The 24459-nt window shown below is 32.8% G+C and overlaps 1 protein-coding gene across 8 annotated transcripts in view; it reads left to right on the top strand.

Moving 5' to 3' along the window:
- LOC111415183 (synaptic transmission protein complexin) overlaps positions 1–24170 on the top strand; it is a 308454-nt gene extending 284284 nt beyond the window's left edge. For all 8 annotated transcript variants that reach the window (XM_071194454.1, XM_071194450.1, XM_071194451.1 and 5 more), the window contains 2 exons: positions 18383–18512; positions 24017–24170. In XM_071194454.1, the coding sequence (XP_071050555.1) occupies positions 18383–18512; positions 24017–24090 (204 nt within the window). In that variant the 3' untranslated portion in view covers positions 24091–24170. The remainder of the gene's footprint in view (positions 1–18382; positions 18513–24016) is intronic.
- Positions 24171–24459: the final 289 nt, after the last annotated feature.

The raw sequence follows: 24459 nt of genomic DNA, 5'->3' as shown, positions 1-24459 counted from the left end.
ATTATCAATGACAGCATTAATTACAGTTTCTTCGTCCGCTACATTAACTACATGCGGTCGAATAGGATTACCTGTTTCTCAAAGTCTTCTGAAAGAATCGCTAAAAACTGAATAATATGGCAAATGACGCTGTGGAAATCTTTCTTGATATTCTGATACTGATTGTCGACCGTTTCAATTGCAAAAAAAATACACGAAAATTATATCAGCATACTCTTCAGTGCTATAAGCGTACATTTTGAGATTCTTCTTGTATGTAATAATTAAACCTTACAGCAAACTGATATATTACAATGACAACTTTGTTTTTGTTGAATGTTTGATTTTACTGACTATTAATAAATTCGCTGCAGAAAACTTTAAAGTGTTATAATTTCGTAAATAATTGAAACAGGATATATGTTCATTAACATTTTTTTTTTTGGTAATTGGATTAGCTATCATATGTCAAAGTTTGATGGTGAGCTAATAAATCAACCTGTATTTAAAGATTAAAAATGTTTAGACTAGCTGTCATAATTTTTGCTCTAGCAGTATATGTGGTTGAAATTATGCCACCACTTACAGAAACACCATATATTTTTATATAGGGTGCCCATTATTTATGGAATATAGTATATATCTCGGTAAATGTTGACTTTATAAAAAAACATTTTATACAAAAGTTGTTTAATATTTTATTTGCCATAATAAGACAGCATTCAATTGTTTATATTTCAGAAAACAAATGAGCAATGAATAACACTTGAATTTTTTTAAATGGCAATGTACCCTTTCGTTAGGCTCATTTGATAGAGATTGTTTTTCTCTTTACGATGATGTAAAATTTTAGTACCCTTATATCAGAAAATATTTGAAAAATTTAAAAATTGTTATTAAGAAAATTTTTAGTTTTTTATGAGTTAATATATTTTTTATTGTTTATATTGTATTATTTATTTTAAAATATACCTTTAGTGCTTCTTTATATTTTTATTTTGTATTTATTTTAATAATTAATCCAATAGTAGATGATCAGATAATTGTGCAAATATTCTCATTATTAAAAATGTATTGCCACATTTAGACATTGTTTTGCATTCTACGTAAATTAAATGTTTAAATTTAAATTAATGATATACAAATTTTTTGATCTATCCGAAAATATTAATCGCTTCAGGTTTGTTTTTCTTGGGAGACACTACGCCGACGTCTCGGTTACTGAGAATACCGAGCTCCACTATGTCTCGGGCAATGTTTGGGACGGAGCAATATTTGCGATGTTGCCGTATTTATACTCCACAAGCAATCAAAACGGACTACACGTTTTAAACCCATTTTATTTAAATTTGCTGCATTTAATAAAAAAATTGAACTCTTTAAATATGATTTACTTTACATTCCACTACCTCGTGATGCATTCCGTTTTTAAAAATTTTTTAAAACGTGATTTTAGAAACGTTACGCGACATTTTTTGAAAAAACTAAATGCATCACTAAAAACTATATAAAAAAATAGAAATTTTGATGTAACAAACATACTAAAATTTTAAACGATGGCTGAATAAAATGGTATTCGTTGTTTTTGCTAATAGGTTATCATCCTCTTAAAGGTACACTTTTTCGTTTAGCGATCATTGAGTTTTCAGCAGCTTGCCAAAAATTATCATTAATGCCTTCAACGTCATTCAAATGTAGTGAAAGTACCTGCTCTTTTGACTTGGTAACATTTAGATGCCTTAGTGATTTCCAGAGATCCATGGAACTTTTATTTTTAAAAGTAGATTCATAGTATGCATTCTGCTCGGACTTCATTGCGCGTGCAACATGTTTTCTAAAAGATCTATTTTCATTAAGTGCTAATTCAGTTTTAGACTTTTTGTATTTGTGGTAAAGACCATCTCTAAGCCTAATCATGTCTCTAAACCAGGGTACATGAGCATCGAATAATGCTAAAATTAACTGGTTAAAGTACTGTAATTTCACATCACCAATTCCATACACCAGGATTTTGATGGAATATATTACATAATTCAACATTTGCCTCAAACTTTAGGCAGAATTTTATCAACGATGACATATTCTCCAATCTTATAATGTTTCTAAAACGTTTCTATAAAAATAAAAAGTTCCATAACAACAGCCAATTTTTCTATAAATTATTGATATTAATAATCCATATTTCTAGTTGTCGCTGTTAAATCTATTTTGAAATTGGAAATACTGCGCAAACTTCACACATCTCGATACAAAATCGGCACGAACTCGGTCAAAGAAAGGGAGTTATATAAACTAACTAAAGATAAATGCTATTCAAATAAACAAACAAATACAGTGATATATAATCTCAGATAAGAGTTTTGCAATTGTCTCAATTTATTAATTGTTACTAACAAAAGAATCGCATTTTGAATCTAAGCAATTCAAAACATCTTATTGTAAAAATCAATTTTTACTTTCACCCCATATGCAAAACAAATATTATTACTTTATCTCCAGCAGTTTTGAATCATCCTGAGTTCTTCAAGATGAGTTCCTCGAGGTGATTCAAAACTATTGGACAGTACTTTATTCAAAAAATAAATCCGACCTATGATTAGCAATCTTCTTGCCAAGTTACATAACGTAATTTACATTACGTAAGTTACATAATCGTTCAGAATACTTTTGATACACTTTTGTAGTAAGTGCAAGTGAAACATTTTTTTCCTTTAACAGTAAACCGACATTCCTGGCATAATATAATAGTGTCGTGACACAAATAAATCTCAAGGTTTTTCGACTTACAAACACGAATACAACGAGTATAACCACAATGGCACAACTACTCTGCCGGAAAGCCGCTGCTAAAATTTGTTTAGTTTAAGTTTGTTTAATTTTGAAAACATACTTAATTCTTAAGTAGTCGCGTGAGCTGTACATACGAACGTAGTCGTGTAAGCCAGTATTAAGCCCAGTGTCTCTTATACTTATTTATACTTATACTTATTAAATAGATGTATTTTAGATATGCCCAACTATCCTACTAATTTTAAATCCTTTTTGAACCGTCCTATGAAAAGAATTGAATACTTAGAAACATGATAAAGCAAAGTTCTTTCGCTATCGATAACTCGGTACGCTGTTCGAGAAATGCCCAAGAAGCCTTAATGTAACGTAAAGGAAGATTTAATCCGATTCGTTTCAAATGAAAGGAGAGTTTGCCCACAACTTGTTTTAAGAAAGTTTTTTAAATCATATCCAGAGAAATATTTTTATCTTAAAATAACAGCATTTCCGCCTTGTCCACAAACGCTGTAGTAGTTTTCGTCAAGGGATGGCTTAGAAGATTCTTTGACCTTTAATAATATGATACTTTGTCTTATGTCCACCAATTTTTATTGCCAGCCTGGCTGCATTGTTTGTTAATCTTTCATCCACGGTTTCACACAACTATCTTCTCCATTATTAACCCAGATGAGTGTAACACAGAGAAACAGGTTGTATACTGTCCGTGATAATTATAAAACAATTACCTTGCTTATTAATTCTTGTAAGTAAAAGTGGAGATAATGAATCAGTGTAGACTTTCAGAGTCTTGGTAGAGGTCCTCTCTTCGATGATGTTTAGACGTGGTATTTTTTCTTAAAGATGTATTAAGTGTCAAATTCAATACAAACACGCTTTGATTGCAAAGCAGATTTATTGTCTCTATTGTCAAAGTGTGAGTTCTACTTTAACTGGCTATCTGAAATTACATCAAGGTTACCTTACTGGAAAAGTTAATTGGAATTTTACCGAGTTTAGATAAAAATGATCTGTATTGCGCGCTCGTATGAAAAGGATACTATTTTTTACATCAATTGTAGGTTACATCGAATACATCCTGTCTAAACTACGATACTTACTTTTTAAGTCCTGTGATTGTAAAGCTGATATATATTCCTAAATGTTTTATGACGCATGATGTATCGGAGAAACATTACGTTCAAACAAAGCCTTTGTAATGCCATAAAAAGATCTTGTTTTCCCGAGGCGAATTTTTTACAATCAAAGGCGTGAGTGAAATTTTTGTGTATTACATGCCAGTGTAGCTAGTCCATTAGATTAGGCTCTAGAAGTCTACTTAGTAAAAAATGTTCCTAATATATTAATCTTCGCGTCTGGTTAGCAGGTTTAGGGATAAAGTTCATTGTGATTTCTCGCCAATGTTTTGGATTATAGCAAAGTACCAGGTAGTCTTGGAATAATGTCAATTGGTAAGGAAGTAAGTCTGGCTCTCTTCACTACAGAAAGGTTGGCATAATGCCATCTGGTCATGAAGTTAGCTAGTGCTTGTGATTGTCTTGAGGCTCTGGCATTGATTTCTGAGGTTACCTAAAAAATGTGCATTTATTAATTGGAAAAAACTGTCTGGAAGATCTTCAGCAAATGTAACGTCCTGCCTTCAGAAACTCAATACATTTCCTCGTTTCAAGCATCCGTGCAATATATTGGATTTGCAGTGGTAGCTTTACTGAGCTGTGTGCAGATACAGATGTTACCTTTTTTATTCATTAAGTCAGGAAAATCTGTTTAAATATTCCAAAGCTCTCATATGAGTACTTGAAATCATTATTACCGCATTTGGACATTTTAAAGAGATGAAAACGTTTTAAACATGTTTGAAGAAAGATCGAGCAGAAGTTGTACCATCTATATAAAGAACCCCGGTAACCCGATTCATAAAATTAATGGCACTAAAGTAGCCAGGACACTTAACTCGCACACAAGAATGAGAACCAACATGGAATGTCATATTGGAAAATCCTGTGTCAAAGAAATAAAGAAATACCAATATTGAGGTTGAACGGGGTGCAGAAACATACAAACATACAAGAAAACCACCTTGATTTGAGTAAGACTATACCAACCTAAAACTAGTCATCACATTATGGCTTGATGCAGACTTAATAAAGATGTATCTATAGAGATTTTAGATAACCTTGTCGATTTCTATTTTCTAGTTCATGTCGATTTCTAAATTCTTTCTAACAACTCCTGAGTTATTTGCTAAACTTCTTCTCTGATTCTGACTCAGTACATCAAATGTGGTAAATATCCAAACAGAAAGAAATGCAGCGGAATCAAAATTGGTGATCTCAGTGACCAAATTAGTGATTAAGACTATATCAACCTGAAACTGGACATCATCTATTTAAATTAAACGATATCGTTTCAACTTTAGGGGTGTTAAAATAAGAAATAGGGAAAATATTCCGATACAAGGCTTTATGTATGGGTTTAGTGGGAAAAGAGGGCATTTTGAACTTAATAAGTATTAAAAGTTCAGGAAAAAAATACGAATCAATATAATGAAAAAGAAAACCTAGACAACACCTCAACGGAGTCAATTTTGACCTAAATCGAAATTACATAGAAACTGTGTGGGGCTATATAAAATCTCAAAGGCAAAACTCAATGAGGAATTTGATATCATCAAAATAGAACAACAACAAGACCAATATATTTGCAAAATAATTTAAGACGTGAGTATAAAATCAGTCTATTCCGATTAATTCCACGCATCTTAAAATATCCTTCTAAATCTATCTAGAAATGTTGGACAAATCTTTTAAATACATCTGCTTATGAAAAGCCAAATGTGTCGAGATCGTATTAAATCAGGTCCGTAAAAGAAGTGGCTTGATACAAAGCTCTTCCTAACCCAGACATTCTACAGTTTCATTGTAGCAAAGACATGATATTTTGCAGAGTAATTACTAAATTACTTATTCAATTTTAAAAGAAATTATTAAGGAAATCGTAAAAATAATCAGCTTTTCAATGAACAACAGCCTTGATTAAGAAAAGTTTTCCAAAATTAATCATAATACTTGTTCTCTCTTCAAAACTTTATCCAATTTACATTTTGAAACATTAACCATAAAACTTTTACTGAATTGATTTTTTTTTCTAAAACGATATCATTGCATAAAACCATTCGAAAAATCTAAAAGTCGTATTTTACGTTGAAAACATAAAATCTTTCACTTGAGTTCGAGTAGTTTCGAAATGACCCTCGAAGCTCCAGCGTAGTAGGACAACAAAAATGACGATCAAGTCGCCACGATGACGACGACGTCGACATCGGACAGATTATCCAAGAAGCAAATTTACTCTGACCCTGCGTCGTAGAGTGCACTCGACATTTTTACGAGGTAATATTACTTTTTCCTGCTACAGCACCCGAGCTAGATTACGATATTTTACGACGTTTATTATTCGATTTCCTTTAGGGATATTACGTTATTTTCCGGTTTTGCGCTTATTCTCCCACGTACTCTTCATGAACTACTTTATAGTTTATCTGGGTATATTTTGGTTCGCGTGTATAAATGTAATTTATCAAGGGACTTGTATGAGAACATAACCAGTAATTACGTATTTAAATTTACAGATTTAAACAACGAACTATAAATTTTAATTTGAAAGTTCTATTTGGAGAATTATCATATTTTGTATACTCTTGAGAGAAAATTTCGGGCTATAAAAAGCTTTGTTATCTTGAGATATGATTAGTTTATGTTTATATTTGCGGACAAATACATAAATAAAAATGCTTATCAACGAAAAAAGTTTAACGAATCGGGTTAAAATTTGTATATGCAACCTATTTTTGTCGCAGCACTTTTTTGGCCAAAATAGCTTTTTGTGTGACCATTTCGTGGAAATTTACGATCTGTACGTGCGATATTTACCAACGTTTTTAACATTTAAGCAATCGATTGGAACGTGTTTATGGTTTTTGACGTTCATATAGAAAAGATTTATTACAACAGTCAAAATCAAATTTTATAGTTACTTAAAATTTTTTAAACGTTTTAATTTTCTTATAAAACTCCGCTCGAAACAAATTAATCCCTAAAGTATACCAACCCCGTTTAAAAATAAAATAACAAAACTCCACCCGCTCCCATAACACAATTTCTGTCGTCAGTCTTTTTTCAGCTTCTCATGTAAAATTCATAACGCGGGGATTAAAAATTTGTAAGCACCCCTCTCGTTGTGTGTCTGTTTTCCCCTTAGGCACAGTAAACCCACCCTTTAAAAAGTTATTTACCCATTTTCGCGGTGACGTTTTCCAAGAAGACATCTTTTTCCGTTGTATTTTTTACCCCTAAATTTCGTTACTACCAATTTTTTTTGTTTTTACAAAAGCCACGAAGTAACGGGTTCGAATTACGATGGGGGTAGCATAAAAAAAATCGATTTTTTTCAATGGAAAGGTTGCCAATTCGCACGCAACGACCCTGTTTAGTCGGTCGACAGGCCGCAAACTACCCCAGTTCGTTCAACCGATACGTTAGTCCAGGCTTAAACTGTAACTAATTCCCGAATTTTACCCTAGCTTGGGTAACCCTTTTGCTCGAAAGAGAAGGGTGGAGTGTGTTTTACAGATGAGATAACATCCGTTTACGGTTTTCAAACGATTATTCAAATGTATTTCAATAATACCTATACAGCAAAACCTCAATAAAATATTTTTAAGTCATAGATGCATAACCCTAGATGCTCGATACCTTATCGATGCTATCGCTTAAACTGGTTTCACGTCGAAGAACACTATGTTAATTAATTATCCTACCCGATGTCATCATTGCAAGTATGCAACCAATACCACAGTATTCGTATTGCAATACGCAAATCGCGTTATTGGTTGCATACTTGGAATGATGACGTCGGGTACGATAATTAATTAACACACTATACCTTCCTAGTTAGTCTTGTGATTAACTCATCGTTGTGGCTCTTTACTTCGCCGATTTTTGGTGCGATCGTAAAGTTTACGAATGATTAGTATTAGTGTAAATTTTTTTATACAAAGTAGAGTACAAGTAGACAAATGGTACGAAAATGCCTAAAACACTAAAAAGAACAGCTAATCGAAATATCATCCATGTTATTCCTGGAAGTAAAAGTCGAGCCAAAAAATGTTCGACTGTTTCTGATTATTTTTTACACTTCTTCTCCGATGATATTGCGAATACAATTATGGTCCGCACGAAAACTTGAAACTGTACTGAATGAGAGGGAGACAATGGATTTATTTTAGACAATTAAAAGCAATATATAACATAAACAACAACATAATGTACATTCTATATTAAGTCTAAAAAGGGCTATCGACCAAAGTCCTTCCGCCCCATCTCAATAATTAAAATCTTATCCTGTCACAATCCTTTTGTAAATAGTGTCGAATTCTGATTGTATAAATAGGGGTGACATTTCTTCAGCCATCTTGCTCTTAGATTTGTTAGCTAAAATTAAAAGTCGCTCCATCAAATGCTTTATTTCGGTTTTTTCATATAGCGTTTTATTTGCGATGTTATGCAATGGACTCATTTTCATTACTGCTCGGAGACTTGTTCTTTCGCCAACTTCCAAACTCCTTAGTGTGCATCGCTTGCTATCATAGGTCAACAGGCTTGCATACTCTAAAATTAGTCTACAAATAGTCTTATAAATATGCACAGCGCATTTGATGTTAATGCCTTCTTTCTTGTAGGTTAAACTTCTAAACAGCTTTGATGTGGTGATTGCTTTTATTTTAGCCTTTTTTGTGTCTTCACTTTACTATCAAAGATTATACCCATTTATTTGATGTTCGCTGAAGGACTGATTTGCATCTGTCTTATGTATACTGTTGGAGAATTATCTGTTATCCCATGGAATGGTATTAGAAATTGTGTTTTTGAAGTGTTTATGTTAATTCTCCAGGAAGAGCAGCATTTAGTTATTTTGTTAGTTGCTTCTTGTAATGTTACTATGGCTATTTCAAGTTTCTTCCCATGCGCTATTAGTGCAGTGTCGTCGGCATATTGCAGCATATATAAATCGGTGGACAGCGCGGAAATTTCCATCATGTCATATGCAAAAGGCATATGGCAGGCGAACCCTGTTGTACGCCTTGTTGAATTTGGAATTCATCCGAGAAAGTTTCATTTGTTCTTACTCGAAAAGAACGATCTTTTAAAAAATTTGACAGTAATTTAAGTAACTCAGGTGGAACGTTTAATTTGTGTAACTTGTAAATCAGATCATTATGCCACACTGAGTTAAACGCTTTTTGTATGTCTAGAAAAAGAGCTGCTGATTTTATTTGCTCCAAGCGACTAGTGTGTAAATTTGAAGTAAAAATAGTGGATGTATAGTCGATTTCCCTGATCTAAATCCAAACTGATGACGTGGAATCTTATCTTCAACATACAATAGCAGTAGTTTTTTAATAAGATTTTCAAACATTTTCCCGATAACAGGAAGCAACGTTATAGGACGATAACCAGAAGGCGTTTGTAGGTTCGAGTCTTTTTTTGGGATACATACTGTCCCAGTTTACCATTCATTAGGAAAGTATTAATTTTGGAAACAAAAATTGAATATGTCTTTTACATGTGCATGAATGTTAGGATGTAATTGTCTAAAAATTGTTCGTGTCAGCTTATCATAGCCGACCGAAGTATTTTTTTTCTCGTTTAACAATTCCCAGTATTCATCTTCGTCGACATTCAATCTGTAACTAGAAATTTGCGCAGTGTTGTCAAACGCTGTAAACCAGTCTTCAATCTGATCGTGATGGTCGTTATCGAATAAGTGATTTGCAGATTTTTTAAAACATTCTTCTTGCCTTTTCGAAATCAGTGTTACAGTTGTAACCATCAGATGGATCTATAAGATAAACAGGCTGGATGTATTTTGATAGTTTTTTGACTTCATTCCAGAAAGATTTTTCCTTACTTTGGTTGATATTATTACAAGCTTCAATAAATCTGGAAGATCTGAATTGCCATACTAACTTGTGAATACTTTTACTAAGCTCATTAATTCTCTTCTTGGTGTCAACATCTTCTTTTCTTCTGAAATCTCGATAGAGAGGTAGGGAGTGGAAAGGAGTAATAGGACATTTCCTTTTTGGGGAGTGATATACTAGTGATTTCGTTAGGTGTTTGATAAACGATGATATGTTCTCTGGGTTAAAGGCAGGATTGTTATGGATGTAATTTGTCATCTCATTGTTTAGGTTTAGGTAGTGAAATGTCAACTATTGGGGAGCATGATGGGGTGTTTAGTTGAAAATCTATGCTGAGGTGGTCTGAACCAAGATATGTTATTAATTCTAGAGCATGGATGAGAGGATATATGCTTGGTGAGCCTATTACTAAGTCAGACGTGGTGTTGGTATTGGTCTGCATGATAAATGTAGATGGTGTAGCTATTTTCTTGTATCCAGTCTGATTGAGGAAGTTTGTTAGATCTTTGTTTTTCGACTTATTTATATTAAAATCTCCGATTATTATGGCATTATCGTATAGTGGAGCTTTTATAAATATAGTATCATCTATTCCATTCTGTGGGTGAATATATACCAGGAAAATGTGTAGTTTTTCTGTGTAATGAAAAGTGTGTGCATTCGTTTAATCTGTTATTTATTCTTGGGCTATTTTCATGTTTGACTGCTAGAGATGGGTGAATTAGCGCTACAGAGCTTCCTCTTATATTAACGTTGCCGATTTCAGATATTTTTTCCACTACAGACCAGTTTTAAAATTTGATATGTTCTTTGGATTTTGTTTCTACAAATAAAGCACACTGTATAGGATGAGTATTCAAATAGTTACCTATTAAATAAGCTTTTCAATGGTAGCTATTGATGTTGGAGTATAGGAATCTGATATTATCCATCGGCGGTTGTGGTATTGTTGCTTGTTTTCCATTGATTGGTTCCGTGGGTGAAAATGCGTTAGGGTTCTCCAAATCAAGCATAATAATGTACAAGTAGCTTCCCAAGAATGAAAGAATTGTATCGACATTGTATGCTTCTATAAATCTTCGTCTTAATTGGTTGATCAGCTATATAGGTTTCCACTATATGATCATCAATAGTAAGTGGTTAGTGTATTCTGGATTTATTTCTTACCGCGGGATCGATGTCTGAGCTTTTTTATTTGAGCTTTTGATTTTTATGTTTGGAATTCCAGCCATTGGGGCTTTTGGCCTATTTTTACATTTAAGAGACCACGCACTGTGACCCTCCTGACCGCAGGAGTTACATTTCTCTGGCAATGTCGGTGTGCATAATGTGGTGTTATGCATGCCTTCTCATTTGCTGCATTTTATTGGTTGTTTACAATTGCCTGTAGTATGTAGAAAAGAGTTACATTTAGAGCATGCAACTGGGATTGGAGCAGGACCCAAACTTTCAACAACTGGAAAGTGCTTGTTTTTATAGAACAATCCTTTTTTCAATATTCTTTGATATGACGATTCACATCCGGTAATTATTCTCATTTTATAGGTTAGACTCCGAGTTATTTTGAGTATAATTCTCTTGCAGAATCTATGATTAATTTGTAATGAAAATTAGCAGTTTGCTTATTTCACTGTCTGTAATTTCGCGGTCAACAGTAGTAATTACTGCTGAATAGGATGCCGCTGGTAGTTTTTTTCGATGTTATTTGAATTTGATTCTTTAAAGCTTGAAATAATTGTTTGTTCTTGTAGTTTTGATAAATTTAATTTTAGTTGATTTTTAACGCATTCTGACTTTATCAGAAATCCAGTTTTTGCTTTTATTATTTCATCTCTGGGGTTAAAGTTGTTTATCTCCCAATACTCATATAACTTAATTCTCGACAGTTCGTTATCTGTGGTGACGTAAAAGACAGCATTGTGGTTCGCGATCCGTTTATTAAACGCAGTTATTCGAGTTATTTTGGTTGACTTCGTTTGTTGATTTTGATGTAAATCATTTGTTGTTGTTGGTATTTTAAATTGTGAGAGATTTACAACATATTTGATTAGATCATACAGATTTGTGAGAAATTGAGTGACTTTTTAGGTCTTCCTCTTGGTCTTTTATATATACAGAATAAAATATACAAGTTACTATCATTGCCAAAAAAATGTAATCGTTAATAAAATAATTTCGATAACGTGATTTAACCATCAAATTCAGGAAAGAGAGATTTTGTTACAGATTAACAGTTCGAAAAAAAAGACATGAAATAAAAAGCTAACGGAAAGCTCTCGAGATAATATCAAAAGTATAAACCACGAAAACACAATCGATACCGATTTCCCGGCTATTCGAACTACACTCGACGGATATTGGCATTACTCCAAATCAGTTTTCAGATCAAATCCGACATTTCCCTTCGAGGTCTCGCTAATGAGAACTGTCAGGTAGCTGTTTGAACGACATCTGGAAACGAGCTTTTCAATGACATAGTCCGAAAAGAAAATCTTCACCGCATCATACTTTTTACGAAAATAAATAACATCACCAAAAAAAAAATAAATGGAATTTTCTAATAATCACGTTTTGTGCTAACGAGAAAAAAAGGAAAAAGTTTTTGTTTATGTCTTCGTTTAAAAAAGACATCCCTCTTGCCACTAATTAAATACGAAAGCTCCTCGGGCTTCATTACTTCTACTACAGAAAGCGGGCTTCCTCTTCGTATTGTTCACAGTGTTCTCTTTCTATTCGTGGAATTTTTCGCGCTCATTTGGAGGTTTTTGTGCCGGTAATGCGGACCTGGGTTGAAAGAAGAAGTCGAAATTCGTTTTGTTTAAATGCGCGGTGGTGTGTGTGAAAAATGACCATAGATTACTTTAAAAACTAAGACTTAAGAATCATTTATCTTTCTTCAATTTAATTATCCTAAATGTTTTACCTACCTTTCCTTCGCGTATATTGAAGATGTACTTGGAAGAGAATTAGTTAATAATTTCAACACCGTCAGCATCTTAATCGGGGTCAAATTGACTCTAGTAGGGAGTCCGTTAATTGATAGCGACTCCCTAACGGAGTCAGGTTGACTCCCTTTGAGGGATATCACCGTTGGACGTCGTCGTCTTTGTCGTCAATTCCGGACACTTAACCCACTTCTCTCCAACCTACAACGACCGACCGATATCGTAGTAGAAGAAACGACGTTTCCCTTCTTAGTATATACGACAGGATTCGCTTACCGCAGCAATAAAAGGATATATCGAACCGAACCGTTACGCTATACGACCGAGAAGGTAACACCAACTCCATTGGGAGAGAAGAGATACCCATAGACATTAAGCCAAAGATAAATTGTCCGTGTTACAGAATATCGGCCTTTGAAATGAGAATATATTCAGTTAAAAATCGACTTTAAAGGTAACTTTATCCATAGCTTTAAAACTTTATAGAAACATAAATACTGTTTTGCTAAAATTATATAGTAAAAAATCGATGTATCGGACTAAAGGGCTCGTTGGACCGTTCGTGACGTCACGTATAAGTAAGCAAGTGTTATTTCATACTTTGAATTAGCAAATGCTTAATTTATTCTATTCGTGTTTTGTAATGTTGTTAGTTTAAGACGTAAAGTTTATAAAATAAGGTTTTGATCGAGTTTCGCCCAACCCGAATTTTTCTAGTTCTAAGTCTAGTGTTAGTTCTAGTTTTAGTTCAATAAAAATATACAACAATCTAGTACTGAATCACAATTAAAACTAGAACTAACACTAGACCTAGAACTAGAAACATTCGGATTTAGCCGCACGTCTTTCAAGACGGCTAATCCCGAATGATTCTAGTTCTCGGTCTACTGTTAGTTCTAGTGATAGTGCCAGTGTAAAACTAGAACTAACACTAGACCTAGAACTAGAAACATTCGGATTTAGCCGCACGTCTTTCAAGACGGCTAAACCCGAATGATTCTAGTTCTCGGTCTACTGTTAGTTCTAGTGATAGTGCCAGTGTAAAACTAGAACTAACACTAGACCTAGAACTAGAAACATTCGGATTTAGCCGCACGTCTCTCAAGACGGCTAAACCCGAATGCTTCTAGTTGTCGGTCTAGTGTTAGTTCTAGTGATAGTGCTAGTGTAAAACCAGAACTAACACTAGTATTAGAACTAACATTAAACTTAGAACTAGAAACATTCGGATTTAGCTGTCTCAAAAGACGTACAGTTAAACCCCAATGCTTCTTAGTTCTAAGTCTAGTGTTAGTTCTAGTTTTTATTCAATAAAAATATACAACAATCTAGCGCTGAATAACAATTATATCCCAAGTTCGTTAAATCGAGGTTTTACAGTACTTATTATTATTTTTACTTTTAGTACTTTTAAAAAATTAAATTTGTTTGATGTAATAATTTGTTTTATATCTACAAAAGAATTTTAATAAAGCATTCTCTCTTTATAAATTTTTTCTTCTTGTCTGAATAAAAATGCTTAGGGTGAGTTTTTAATAAGGTTTATGTTTGTCATACACACGTTTATAATGGAGGCCAAAAAAAATGTAAAAATGTTAACGTAAACGATATTCTGTCGAGTAAACGAGGAGCTTTCGTCCATTATCGTTTGCCTTAATTTCGGTTTTATTACTCTGTGCAATCGGAACGAAAAGAACAAAGAGTGTAAGAGAAGAACAACGAAAATCCGTCCGAAGGGAGTATTTTGTTTATTATTATTTCGTCCCGGACATAATGAAAACGGTGACCGTTTCAGTTTTAACGAAGGATTTCTCGTGTTTCCCGCAGATTTTAATTACTTAAAATAACAACCTGGTTGATAACGTCAGAGTCACCGTAAAAGTGCGGAAAGTATTTCAATTATGAAATACTCGGTGAAAACGCAGTGTTTTTTTAATTATTTATTCTTTTCAATTTTATGTTGAGAATGACTTAAGAAAGTTTTTATTTGTATTTTTTGTTTCCTCCCGTAAAGATTTTATAGGGACATCTTTTCTTTTAAAAGGCTATTCTAAACTTAGAACGTTTACATCTTACACAGTAAAATTTCCTTGAATTTAATACAACCGTATGGGAAATTTCGATACCCGTATGGGAAACACATACGAAAATGTCGTAAAAATCCAACATTTCAGAAGAGGCGTAAAAGAATATCGACACAACACCGATGCATAATATAAAAATAAGGAACGTATCTATAAAAATGCTTTGTCTTGTAACGCTCTGTACGACTTTTATGTTAGAGTTAAATCGTAAAATATATATCACTTTTAATAAATGTAATGAAAAGATAGCATAAAAATAAGTTTGATGTTTAAAAAAATTATAGATTTCTTTTTAATAATAATTGTTTATAATAAGGGTTTTCACCAATATTTAAAATTATCTAATCGATGGATTAGATCCGAATACTAATTATGAGTCTAAAGACATTCTATTATCAAAGAAAAAGTTATTCAACTGCAACATCTCACACAAAACTACAATTTATATAGAGTGAATCTTTTAGGAATTACAGACACTCAAACTATGTCTTGCACAGATAACATCATTACTAAGTGGAACAGTGAACTATACTATGGAAAAACAATTATCCTACATTTATCGGATCATTACGCTCAATTATTAGAGCTACAATAAAATAAATAACTTTTATCTACGACTGCTTGGATAAGTCATCATTACCACACTCATTTGAGTTACGTAATGAAGTTCATTACCGCACTGGTTTTATTACGTAACGCATTTTTAGCCCAATCAAAACAGACTGAAGAAAAAAGAAAAAGTGTTACCTATTTAAAGAGAATCAATACTAATAAACATTAATTGTTATGTTTTTACATTTCGAAACACTTATTCCAGATGAGTAAACATGTTATTGAAACTGACATTAATTCAAAATTGGCAACAATCATTTCAAAATATTTTAAAGAAATTGTATTTTAAGTAATTTTTAGCAGTCGTAGATAAAATGTTGTATATCACACGTGGGCTAGAGCATAATTACAGTACTCGTGTGATTACACGACTCGGTCTACTACCTCGTCGTGCAATTCTCCAAACTTGTAATATAAATAACTATTAAATAATTGCATTATGAAAATTAAATTTTACATGTCTTTATGTAACGTCACTTTTTTATAACTAGTGATGTAATGAATTCCATTACCTAACCACAAATTGACATCTGTCACTAATAGAATAAGTCAAGTTTTGAACAAATATTAGAACCAGATAAAATTTTTTACTTAATATGTTATGAAACGGCTAATTTTGCTTAATTCACGTAATTTGCAAAACTTATCTACGTAAATAACTATTACATTTTTACCTCTTTCTTCTTCTTAACCCACCGTCTCCCTTTCAAAACCGGCGATCTAACTGGCTATAATGATGCATGATATCCTCTGAATATTTCAATAGATGTCCGTCTGAACCACTGGCGTAGATCTTTGAGTCCCAAGTTGTGTCGGCTTCCACCTGACCTTTTTCCTTCGATTTTTCCTTCAATAAGAAGATTGAAACTTCCCTTCTTTAACGGTTATCCGTAGCACCATGTGTTTCCCCATCTGTTTGTACCTCGTTATTTGTTCTATCCATGATATTCGTAGAATACGAGTATATAGGTCAATGAATCGCCTTTCTAGCGATTGATTGAATTTTCATAGATCACAAATTGCAAAGAGTGTCTTTATAGAGATAAACATCTTTCTGGCGTACTCAATTCGTGACAGGATTTCTTAATTCGCAAGTTTGTCTTTTTTGGTGACTTGGAAAACACGACCATCTTAGTCTTGGCAGTATTCATATGTAAGCTGTATTGTGTACTGTGCATGGTGATGAGATTTGCCATGTTTTGGAGATGTGAAATACTGGTAACCAACACGGCAGTGTCAGCGGCAAAACGTAGATTGTTTTTGGGGCCCCATTGATCTTAATTCCTCCCTCAGCATTCACTAGTACTTCCTGGAATATCACTTCCGAGTAGATATTAAAAAAGAGAAGAGACAGAACGGTCTACGCCTCTCCGGGTATCTATTTCATCAAATGTTGGGCTTCTGCAGTTTGAGTTTAATACAACTTTAAGATGACATGCAGGTCGCCCTCATCAATGCTGAAGGTTGTGAGAATTTCTGCAATCTTCCCATGTGAGATGCAGTCGAGGTTACAACACGCAATGAAGATTTGCTCTTCCCAGCCCATGATTATATAAGATAACTAACCATTCACAACAATGAATTCTATTTTTTGTAAGTCAATTAGGTTATATCCATCATTTTCTAAAATGGTGTTTATAATGAAAGGTCCTTTGTATGATCATCTTCCTAAATTATCCCGTAGTTGCCACTTCTCGTCTAATCAAAACCAATTCTACTTCTTGGTACTTTCTGCATTTTTGATCCTTCATGTTTTTTATAGCTTGTTCTTAAAATTCATTTTATTTTTCCATGTCTGATATGTAATGATCTTCTTCAAGAGCTACAATTACACGATTTTTGTAAAATATCCCTACGCTGAAAACCAAATAGTGATTCATCAGGTGTCTTCTGAGTATTTGAGTTCTTTATGGTGTTTAATCCGAATTCAATTCCTTGTAGCTTTTTGTCCCATGTTCGTTCATTTAATGATTTCATCATTGCAGTTTTTGTTGCTGTCATTATTTGGTTAAATTTTTCAACAATTTTTGATTTTTGAAATTCTCAAAATCACGTGCCATATAAGTCTTGTCGGGCTACAGAAGGTTCCAAGTAATTTCTTTCATAATTTTTATAATCGGTTTACTTTTTGTATTTTTCACTGTTCAGATAATAACGTATTTTATAAAATAGTTTACACAAAAAGCACGTAAGCATTTCTTCTTTTTACTTATTAGGAATGGTCCTAAGTAATCTACTTTACCGGTAGCAAAAAATAACGAGTCACTATTTGATGTTATCCAAGTCAATCTCTTTTTTTCTCTCCAACTTTGTAGTATATGTCCACTTAACGTAGGATTTTACGCAGCTTGTTACGCGTTTTTTCATCCTCAATAACCAAAAATATCGTTTAAAGCTCCAAAGTCCTTTTTAAAGGGTAATGTCCCAGCGTTGTGTTTTTATTTTGTTTACCCTCGTGGGTTCGTTAAAATCTCTGACGATGTATCCCACTATGTTATCATTGAATTTTCCTTTCCTTTATGATTTTAGACATTTCACTAAAATATGCCGCATTTCATTATAAAATTTTTTTGTAGTATCGTAAATTATTCGCATTTCTGCCAAAGACTTATCTATTATCTTCAACATCTTAGTGTTAATCTCAATAAAGTACTGTATCATTAGAAACACATCCTCAAACTCGGAGTATTACTAATTTCCAACTGTATTGATCGATGTAACATGATAACACGTAATCCATCGTTAAAGGATCACATACAGTTACTAGATAAATATGTCGTCATAATAAACCACGATTTGCAAGGGTCGTACTTCGTGACCCAAGTAATTGCGATATGGTGCAATAATTTCTAAGTCACGTTTCTACATGTCTGTGATTATCTAACGTACGTGCAAACTAATACTAATAAATCGGTGGTTATATACAATATCATGAAGCTGTAAAATAAAATTATGAATTGATTATAAAATTTATATTTTTAATTTAATTTCAGTATAATATCAAGAAAAAAGAAGAAGTTGTAGACCCATTACAAGAAGAACCTAATCCTCTAATGCGTAAGAAGAAAACGCCGGAAGAGTTGGCGCGAGAAGCTGAAGCTGAGGAAGAAGACGAATTTACAAGTGAGTGCTTAGGGCGTATAACAAAAGTTAAAAAGCGTTGCAATATCCTGTAGTTTGTGAGTTCCATGTTCTTAAAAGTTATTAAAATCACATGAACGCCGAACCAATAACAGCCCAAAAACATCTTTTAATAAAGTATACTCTCAAAACAATCTTAAAAAAAAGAAACACAAAAAGTAAAGGATTTGAATGAACCTTAAAAGACTCAAAAAAAAAATTAATAATATCTCGTTCATGAATGTTTGTTGTTAATAGATTTTTTATAACGTGTGGAATCTTTGAATTTTCTCTGTTTACACTGTTTTTACACTTTGTTATTGTTAAAAAGCTTAAAAGAAAACAGTAATCATTACAACGATGGTTAAAAATTAAAATATAACGGGACCAAAATTGAAATGAAAAGATATTTGACTTTCTCCCTATAAAAAAAAAAACAAAAATACGGGGTGTTCTTTAAATAAATTGATACTTAACGAATAATTATTCTAAACAACAAACAATAAAAAGATAATTGTTTATAAGCAATAAACTGTATGTTACATATCTTAAAATATTGAAATAAAAGACTTAAAAATACTAATGGTTGTGTAAATGCATAATAAATTCAAATTAAAAATAATGTTGACTTTTTTTCAAAGGAAACACACGTTATAAAAATAGAATAAAAAGTTTGAAAACCCCGAAAATTTCAAATCAATAAACTCTAAATGTATCTTTAAATGTTTCCCCTTTTCAAATAGAAATGAAATAAATGTTACGATTCAATCATTTTGATGTAGTTGTTGTAAAAAAATAATAAGTAATAATTAAATAATTAAGTCGTTTTTACCCCAATTTACAACGATGTATAATGTAATACCCTATTTTATTAAACGTTTTTTGACTGTTATCTATTGTATAGCACTAATTATTATAAAACAATTACGATTTTAAGAAAATACGTAGCTGATGTTATTATATTGCTTAAGTAGAATTAGTTTATTAGATTTCCCGTAGTTTTTATGACGAAAAAAACGCTTTTAAAAAGAGAGAGATAAAACACGGTTTACATAAAAATTTTACATTTTTTTATTCATATTTTTTTGTTGTACGTGTCTTGTTTTTCACGTTATGGCACAATTTAATGAATATATCACATCACTCGTACAAAGCTAAACATAAAAAAAATAATATTCTGGAAAATATTGCGTATTCATTTGGAAATTCTAAAACTGTTATTAGAAAGGTCAATAATATATATATTTTTTTTGTTTTATAATTGTCGGTTTAGGAATTAACAACAATAGCGATAATAATTTATTAATAAGAAGAAATAGGAAACGTGTTGCCAAAAATTCCTGTCGCATGTCGGTTTTAAATGTAACTCTATAAATTCTATTATACTTTCTACTATATTCTAACTGTTATATATTTTACTTTTTGCTATATACATATTTAATGGATGTTTTTTCTCTCAATGTGTCTCCTATTATTGTTATTTTAGTTTCTTTGGTGAACGTGTTGTACTTGTACATGTCTTTAATTGTGTCAAACAGAAAAACTACACGACAACATTATCTTCCTTATTTTTAATTAATTTTTTTTTTTAATGGTATTTTATGAGATTTTTATTTTCTTATTTTTTTTATTTTAATTAATTTAAATACATTTATTATTTTCTTCTAATTTGTTTTATTTATTAAAAAATATATATTTAAACAAATATAATAAAAAGAAATTCTAAACTGTGACAATACTAAATAATTTCTTTTAAATAAGATTAAATACAGGATATTTTATATTTACAGTCTTGTGATTTTAATTATTAATGTTTTTTTTTATTTTTTTCATGTAATCCATTTTACACCACTTGTTCAAAGTTATCGGCGTGTTGTTGAACGTAATGATTAATAATTTACTACGCCTTGAACTTTCCATCGCCGCAACTACCTTAACACGGTTATCATCTAAATCAATGATTTCGTTAGTATAGTCTTCAAGACGCCCCAAAAATAGTAATCAAAGGTTACTATATATAGGTTATATCTATACTATCTATAGGTTAAGGTCTGGTATCCGAGGATGTCATAGAACAAGACCACGTCGATACATCAAAGGAACTTCTCCAATAGTTCTATAAACTGTTTTTGCAAAAAACAAGATAAACATTTCCAGTTAATCGATTTGGCAACACAAAGAGACCAATAACCTGAAATTGATCATGCAGCAAGAAGTTTTAGGTTGATATGATATTTCGATCGCAAGAAACATTGGCTTTATCGGATAAAATCATACATTTCTCACTGTGATTAATGCCAACATCTGAGGCGAAACAATGTGATGATCAGTTTCGGGTTGATATGATATTGAATGTAGAGCCTCGACTGCAAGCGAACTTAACTTTATCTGATTAAATCATACATATTCTAGTTGTCTATATTTTCTAGTTGATATGATATTAACTAGAGCGTCACACAAGCAACCTCGGCTTAATCGGTCAAAATCATACATTTCCCTGTTTGATTACAGCCGAGGCGCAGCAATGTGAGAATCAGTTTCAGATTGATTGAATTATCAGTTTTGGGTTGATATGATATGAACTATAGAGTCTCGCCCATCAGCAATCTTAGCATAATCAGATAGAATCACATATTTCCTAGCAGCAATGTGATGATCATTTTCAGGTTGATATGATAGTAACTGTAATGCCTCGCCCGCAAGCAACTTCGTCTTAAACGGACAGAATCATACATTTTGCAGTTTGATTACAGCCGAGGCGCAACAATGTGAAGATCACAGTTTTAGATTGATTGAATTATCAATTTCGGATTTGTTGAATCATTACTTTCGGGTTAATATGATACTGAGTGTAGAGCCTCGAACGCAAGCGACCTTAGCTTTATCTGATAAAATCATACATATTTCATTGTAATTAAAGCTGAAGTGCAGCAATTGATGGCCACTTTCTGATTGATCTGATATTAACTGTAGAGCATCGCCCGCAAGCAACTTCGGCTTAATCAGTCAACATCATACATTTTCCAGTTTGATTACAGCCGAGGCGCAGCAATGTGAGGATCATGGTTTCAGATTGATTTAATAATCAGTTTTGGATTGATTGAATGATCAGCTTCGGGTTGATATGATATGAACTGTAGAGCCTCGCCCGCAAGCAACCTCGACTTAATCGGAGAGACTCACATATTTCCTAGCAGCAATATGATGATCATCTTCAGGTTGATATGATATTAACTGTAAGAACTCGACTGCAAGAAACTTCGTCTTAATTTTACAGAATCATTAAAGCCAAGGCCGCTTGCGCTCGAGTTACAGCAGATTGATGATCATTTCCGGGTTGATATGATATTAACTGTAGAGTCTCTCCTGCAAGCGATATCGGCTTAATTGGAAAAAATCATACATTTCTCAATTTGATTAAAGCCAAGGCCAGATCATCACAACAAAGTGATGATCATTTTCAGGTTGATATGATATTAATTCGTTCCTTAAATACAAAAAGGCCACATTAAAAAAAATCTCAAAATCGTTTAATTGCAAAAATGTGATCCAAATGTCATGTTTCAAATTTTGTTATGCCTTTTTGTATAAAATGTAAATTTTGATTTATGGCCTTTTTGTATTTAATGAGCGAATTGTAGAGCCTCGCTCGCAAGCGACCTCGGTTTAATTGGATAAAATTATACATCTATAAAATTAAATATATGTATAAATTTAAATATAAATTAAAATCTATAATTATACATCTATCCCAGTTTGATTAAACCCAAGGCCAGACTATCATAGCAATATGATGATCATTTTCGGGTTGATATGATATTAACTGTAGAGCATACAAATTCTTAATTGGATGAAATCATGCATTCCCCAATTTGATTAAAGCCAAGGCGCAGCAATGTGACATTCAAATGGTCACCATTATTCAATGGTCAGTTTCGGGTTGATATTTTATTAAGTTAGAACCTCGATTGCAAGTGACCTCGGACAAAATCACATATTTCCTATTGTAATTAAAGTCGAGGTCAATTGCGGCCGAGGCGCAGCAATGTGTTGATCAGTTTCTGATTGATACTTTGTTAACTGTAGAGCCTCGGCCTCAAGCGATCTCGTCTTAATCGGATAAAATCATACATTTCCCGCTTTAATTAAAGCCATCAATACAATGATTCATCACTCGCCAATACAATGAAAGAAAAGTTTGAAATTTCAGTTTTTGTTGGAAGTATTGTCATAATTGTAAACGAAAGAGATGATTTTTGTAAAGCCTGTACTTTTGTGCCAAACAATTCGATTTTAGACATCTACTTGGTGAGATATTTGTCAAGTACTACTAGAAAAATCTTTTCAGGGGGCTGAGAAGGGAGATGAGAGGGGGTGATTTTACAACAGTTGTGGGGTAAATACATGGAGCAAAGGGTTGGGATAACCTCAGAAAGTAAGTCAAAATATTATTCAAGACTGGCAGAAGGGAAAAGGGGGTAGTAAATTATGCCGTGGATGTGTTAGGGAGGGTGAGAAGGGAGATTACAAGGTTTGGAAGGCTGTACATTAGGTTGGCGTCATTGAAAACACTAGAAAAATCTTGTTTGGCAAAAATTAAGATTTCTTCTTCTGCATTCAAAATTCGTTGGTGTCTGGCAGGTCCGCCATACTGATCTTGAAGTGTTTGCAGTACACCAGTTTTTTTCAATTTTGTGGAATAGTTGTTGGCGTGTTAGGAAACGGCTCAGCGTTCAATCGAGTTGAAGCAGCTATATGGGGAAGTACTCTAGCTTCTCCATAAATTGTTGGGGGCGATGAATTATTTTTCCTTACCTTCTTCCTCCTATGGCGTTGCAATCTGCTGTCGAACCCTCCTTCATCTTCAGCCTCCATATCTCCTTATCTCTCGCCTCTCTCTTCCTATTTCTGCAACTCAGCACTTCTCGTACGTCCACATCGACTGTCTTATCCCATCTTCTCCATGGTATTCCCTTCGGTCTTACTCCTTGCATTTTCTTATCTATTAACATTTAGACAGAGAATAACTATTATCTTTGATAATGGCATTGTTCTGTGTTATAGGTAGCTTTCTTTCCCATTTTGGCAACATGCCCAGCCCATTGCAGCCTCTGAATTCTTATGACACTGAATAGCTCTGCTTCATTGATAACTTATACTTACCTTACTTTTACTTATAAGGATTTATTACAGAAATTTATGTCAAACCAATAGTGCAGTGAAAAGCAATGTGATGACCTACCTGGTGAGACATATGCTTTTGCTTTCGTTAGATTAACATGGACACTGGATGGTATTGGTTTTATCTTTTTTTTTTACAAAAAGTAATTTAGTAGTAACTTTTTTTGCGTTCAACAACACGATGATAATTTTCAACAATTAGTGTAAAGTGAATTCCATTAAAAAAATAGAGAACGTTTTCACGTTAAGCACCCCTAAAAAATAGAATCACCAGACTGTAATCACCCTGTATAAGAAATTTTTTTCTTGTGTATTTCGCTTTTCAGAATTGAAGAACACGATAGAGACACAAGTAAACGAACTGAAGACGCAAATAGAAAGTAAATGTGTGATGCAATGAACGAAAAAACCGCGGATTTAAAGACACACCAAGACACGCCAACACCACCACCTTAATTTAAACACAAAAAAAATACCAACCCTTTAAGAAAAAATAACTCATAATAAACACACGCGAAAAAAAAAATAATAAAAATTATATATCGCTCAGAGAGAACAAAAAAAAGAATTATAGGGAAATAATTAATTAATAAAAAATCGCTTCGTAAAAAAAACGAAAATAATAAAATAATTAAAAATACTAAATAGCGAAAAATGTGTTTGTTAGCGATTAAAACCTGTGATCGGACTTAGCTGTACGTATGTGTGTTTTCGTATTAAGTAAAAACCCTTTTATCATAATCAACCCTCATCCCCATCCAAAAAGATC

The sequence above is a fragment of the Onthophagus taurus genome, chromosome 2 (genome assembly GCF_036711975.1).
Source record: "Onthophagus taurus isolate NC chromosome 2, IU_Otau_3.0, whole genome shotgun sequence".
In the NCBI taxonomy this organism is placed as follows: Eukaryota; Metazoa; Arthropoda; class Insecta; order Coleoptera; family Scarabaeidae; genus Onthophagus; species Onthophagus taurus.
Note: the sequence above shows the minus strand (reverse complement) of the source record. Positions and strands in the feature narration are given on the sequence as shown.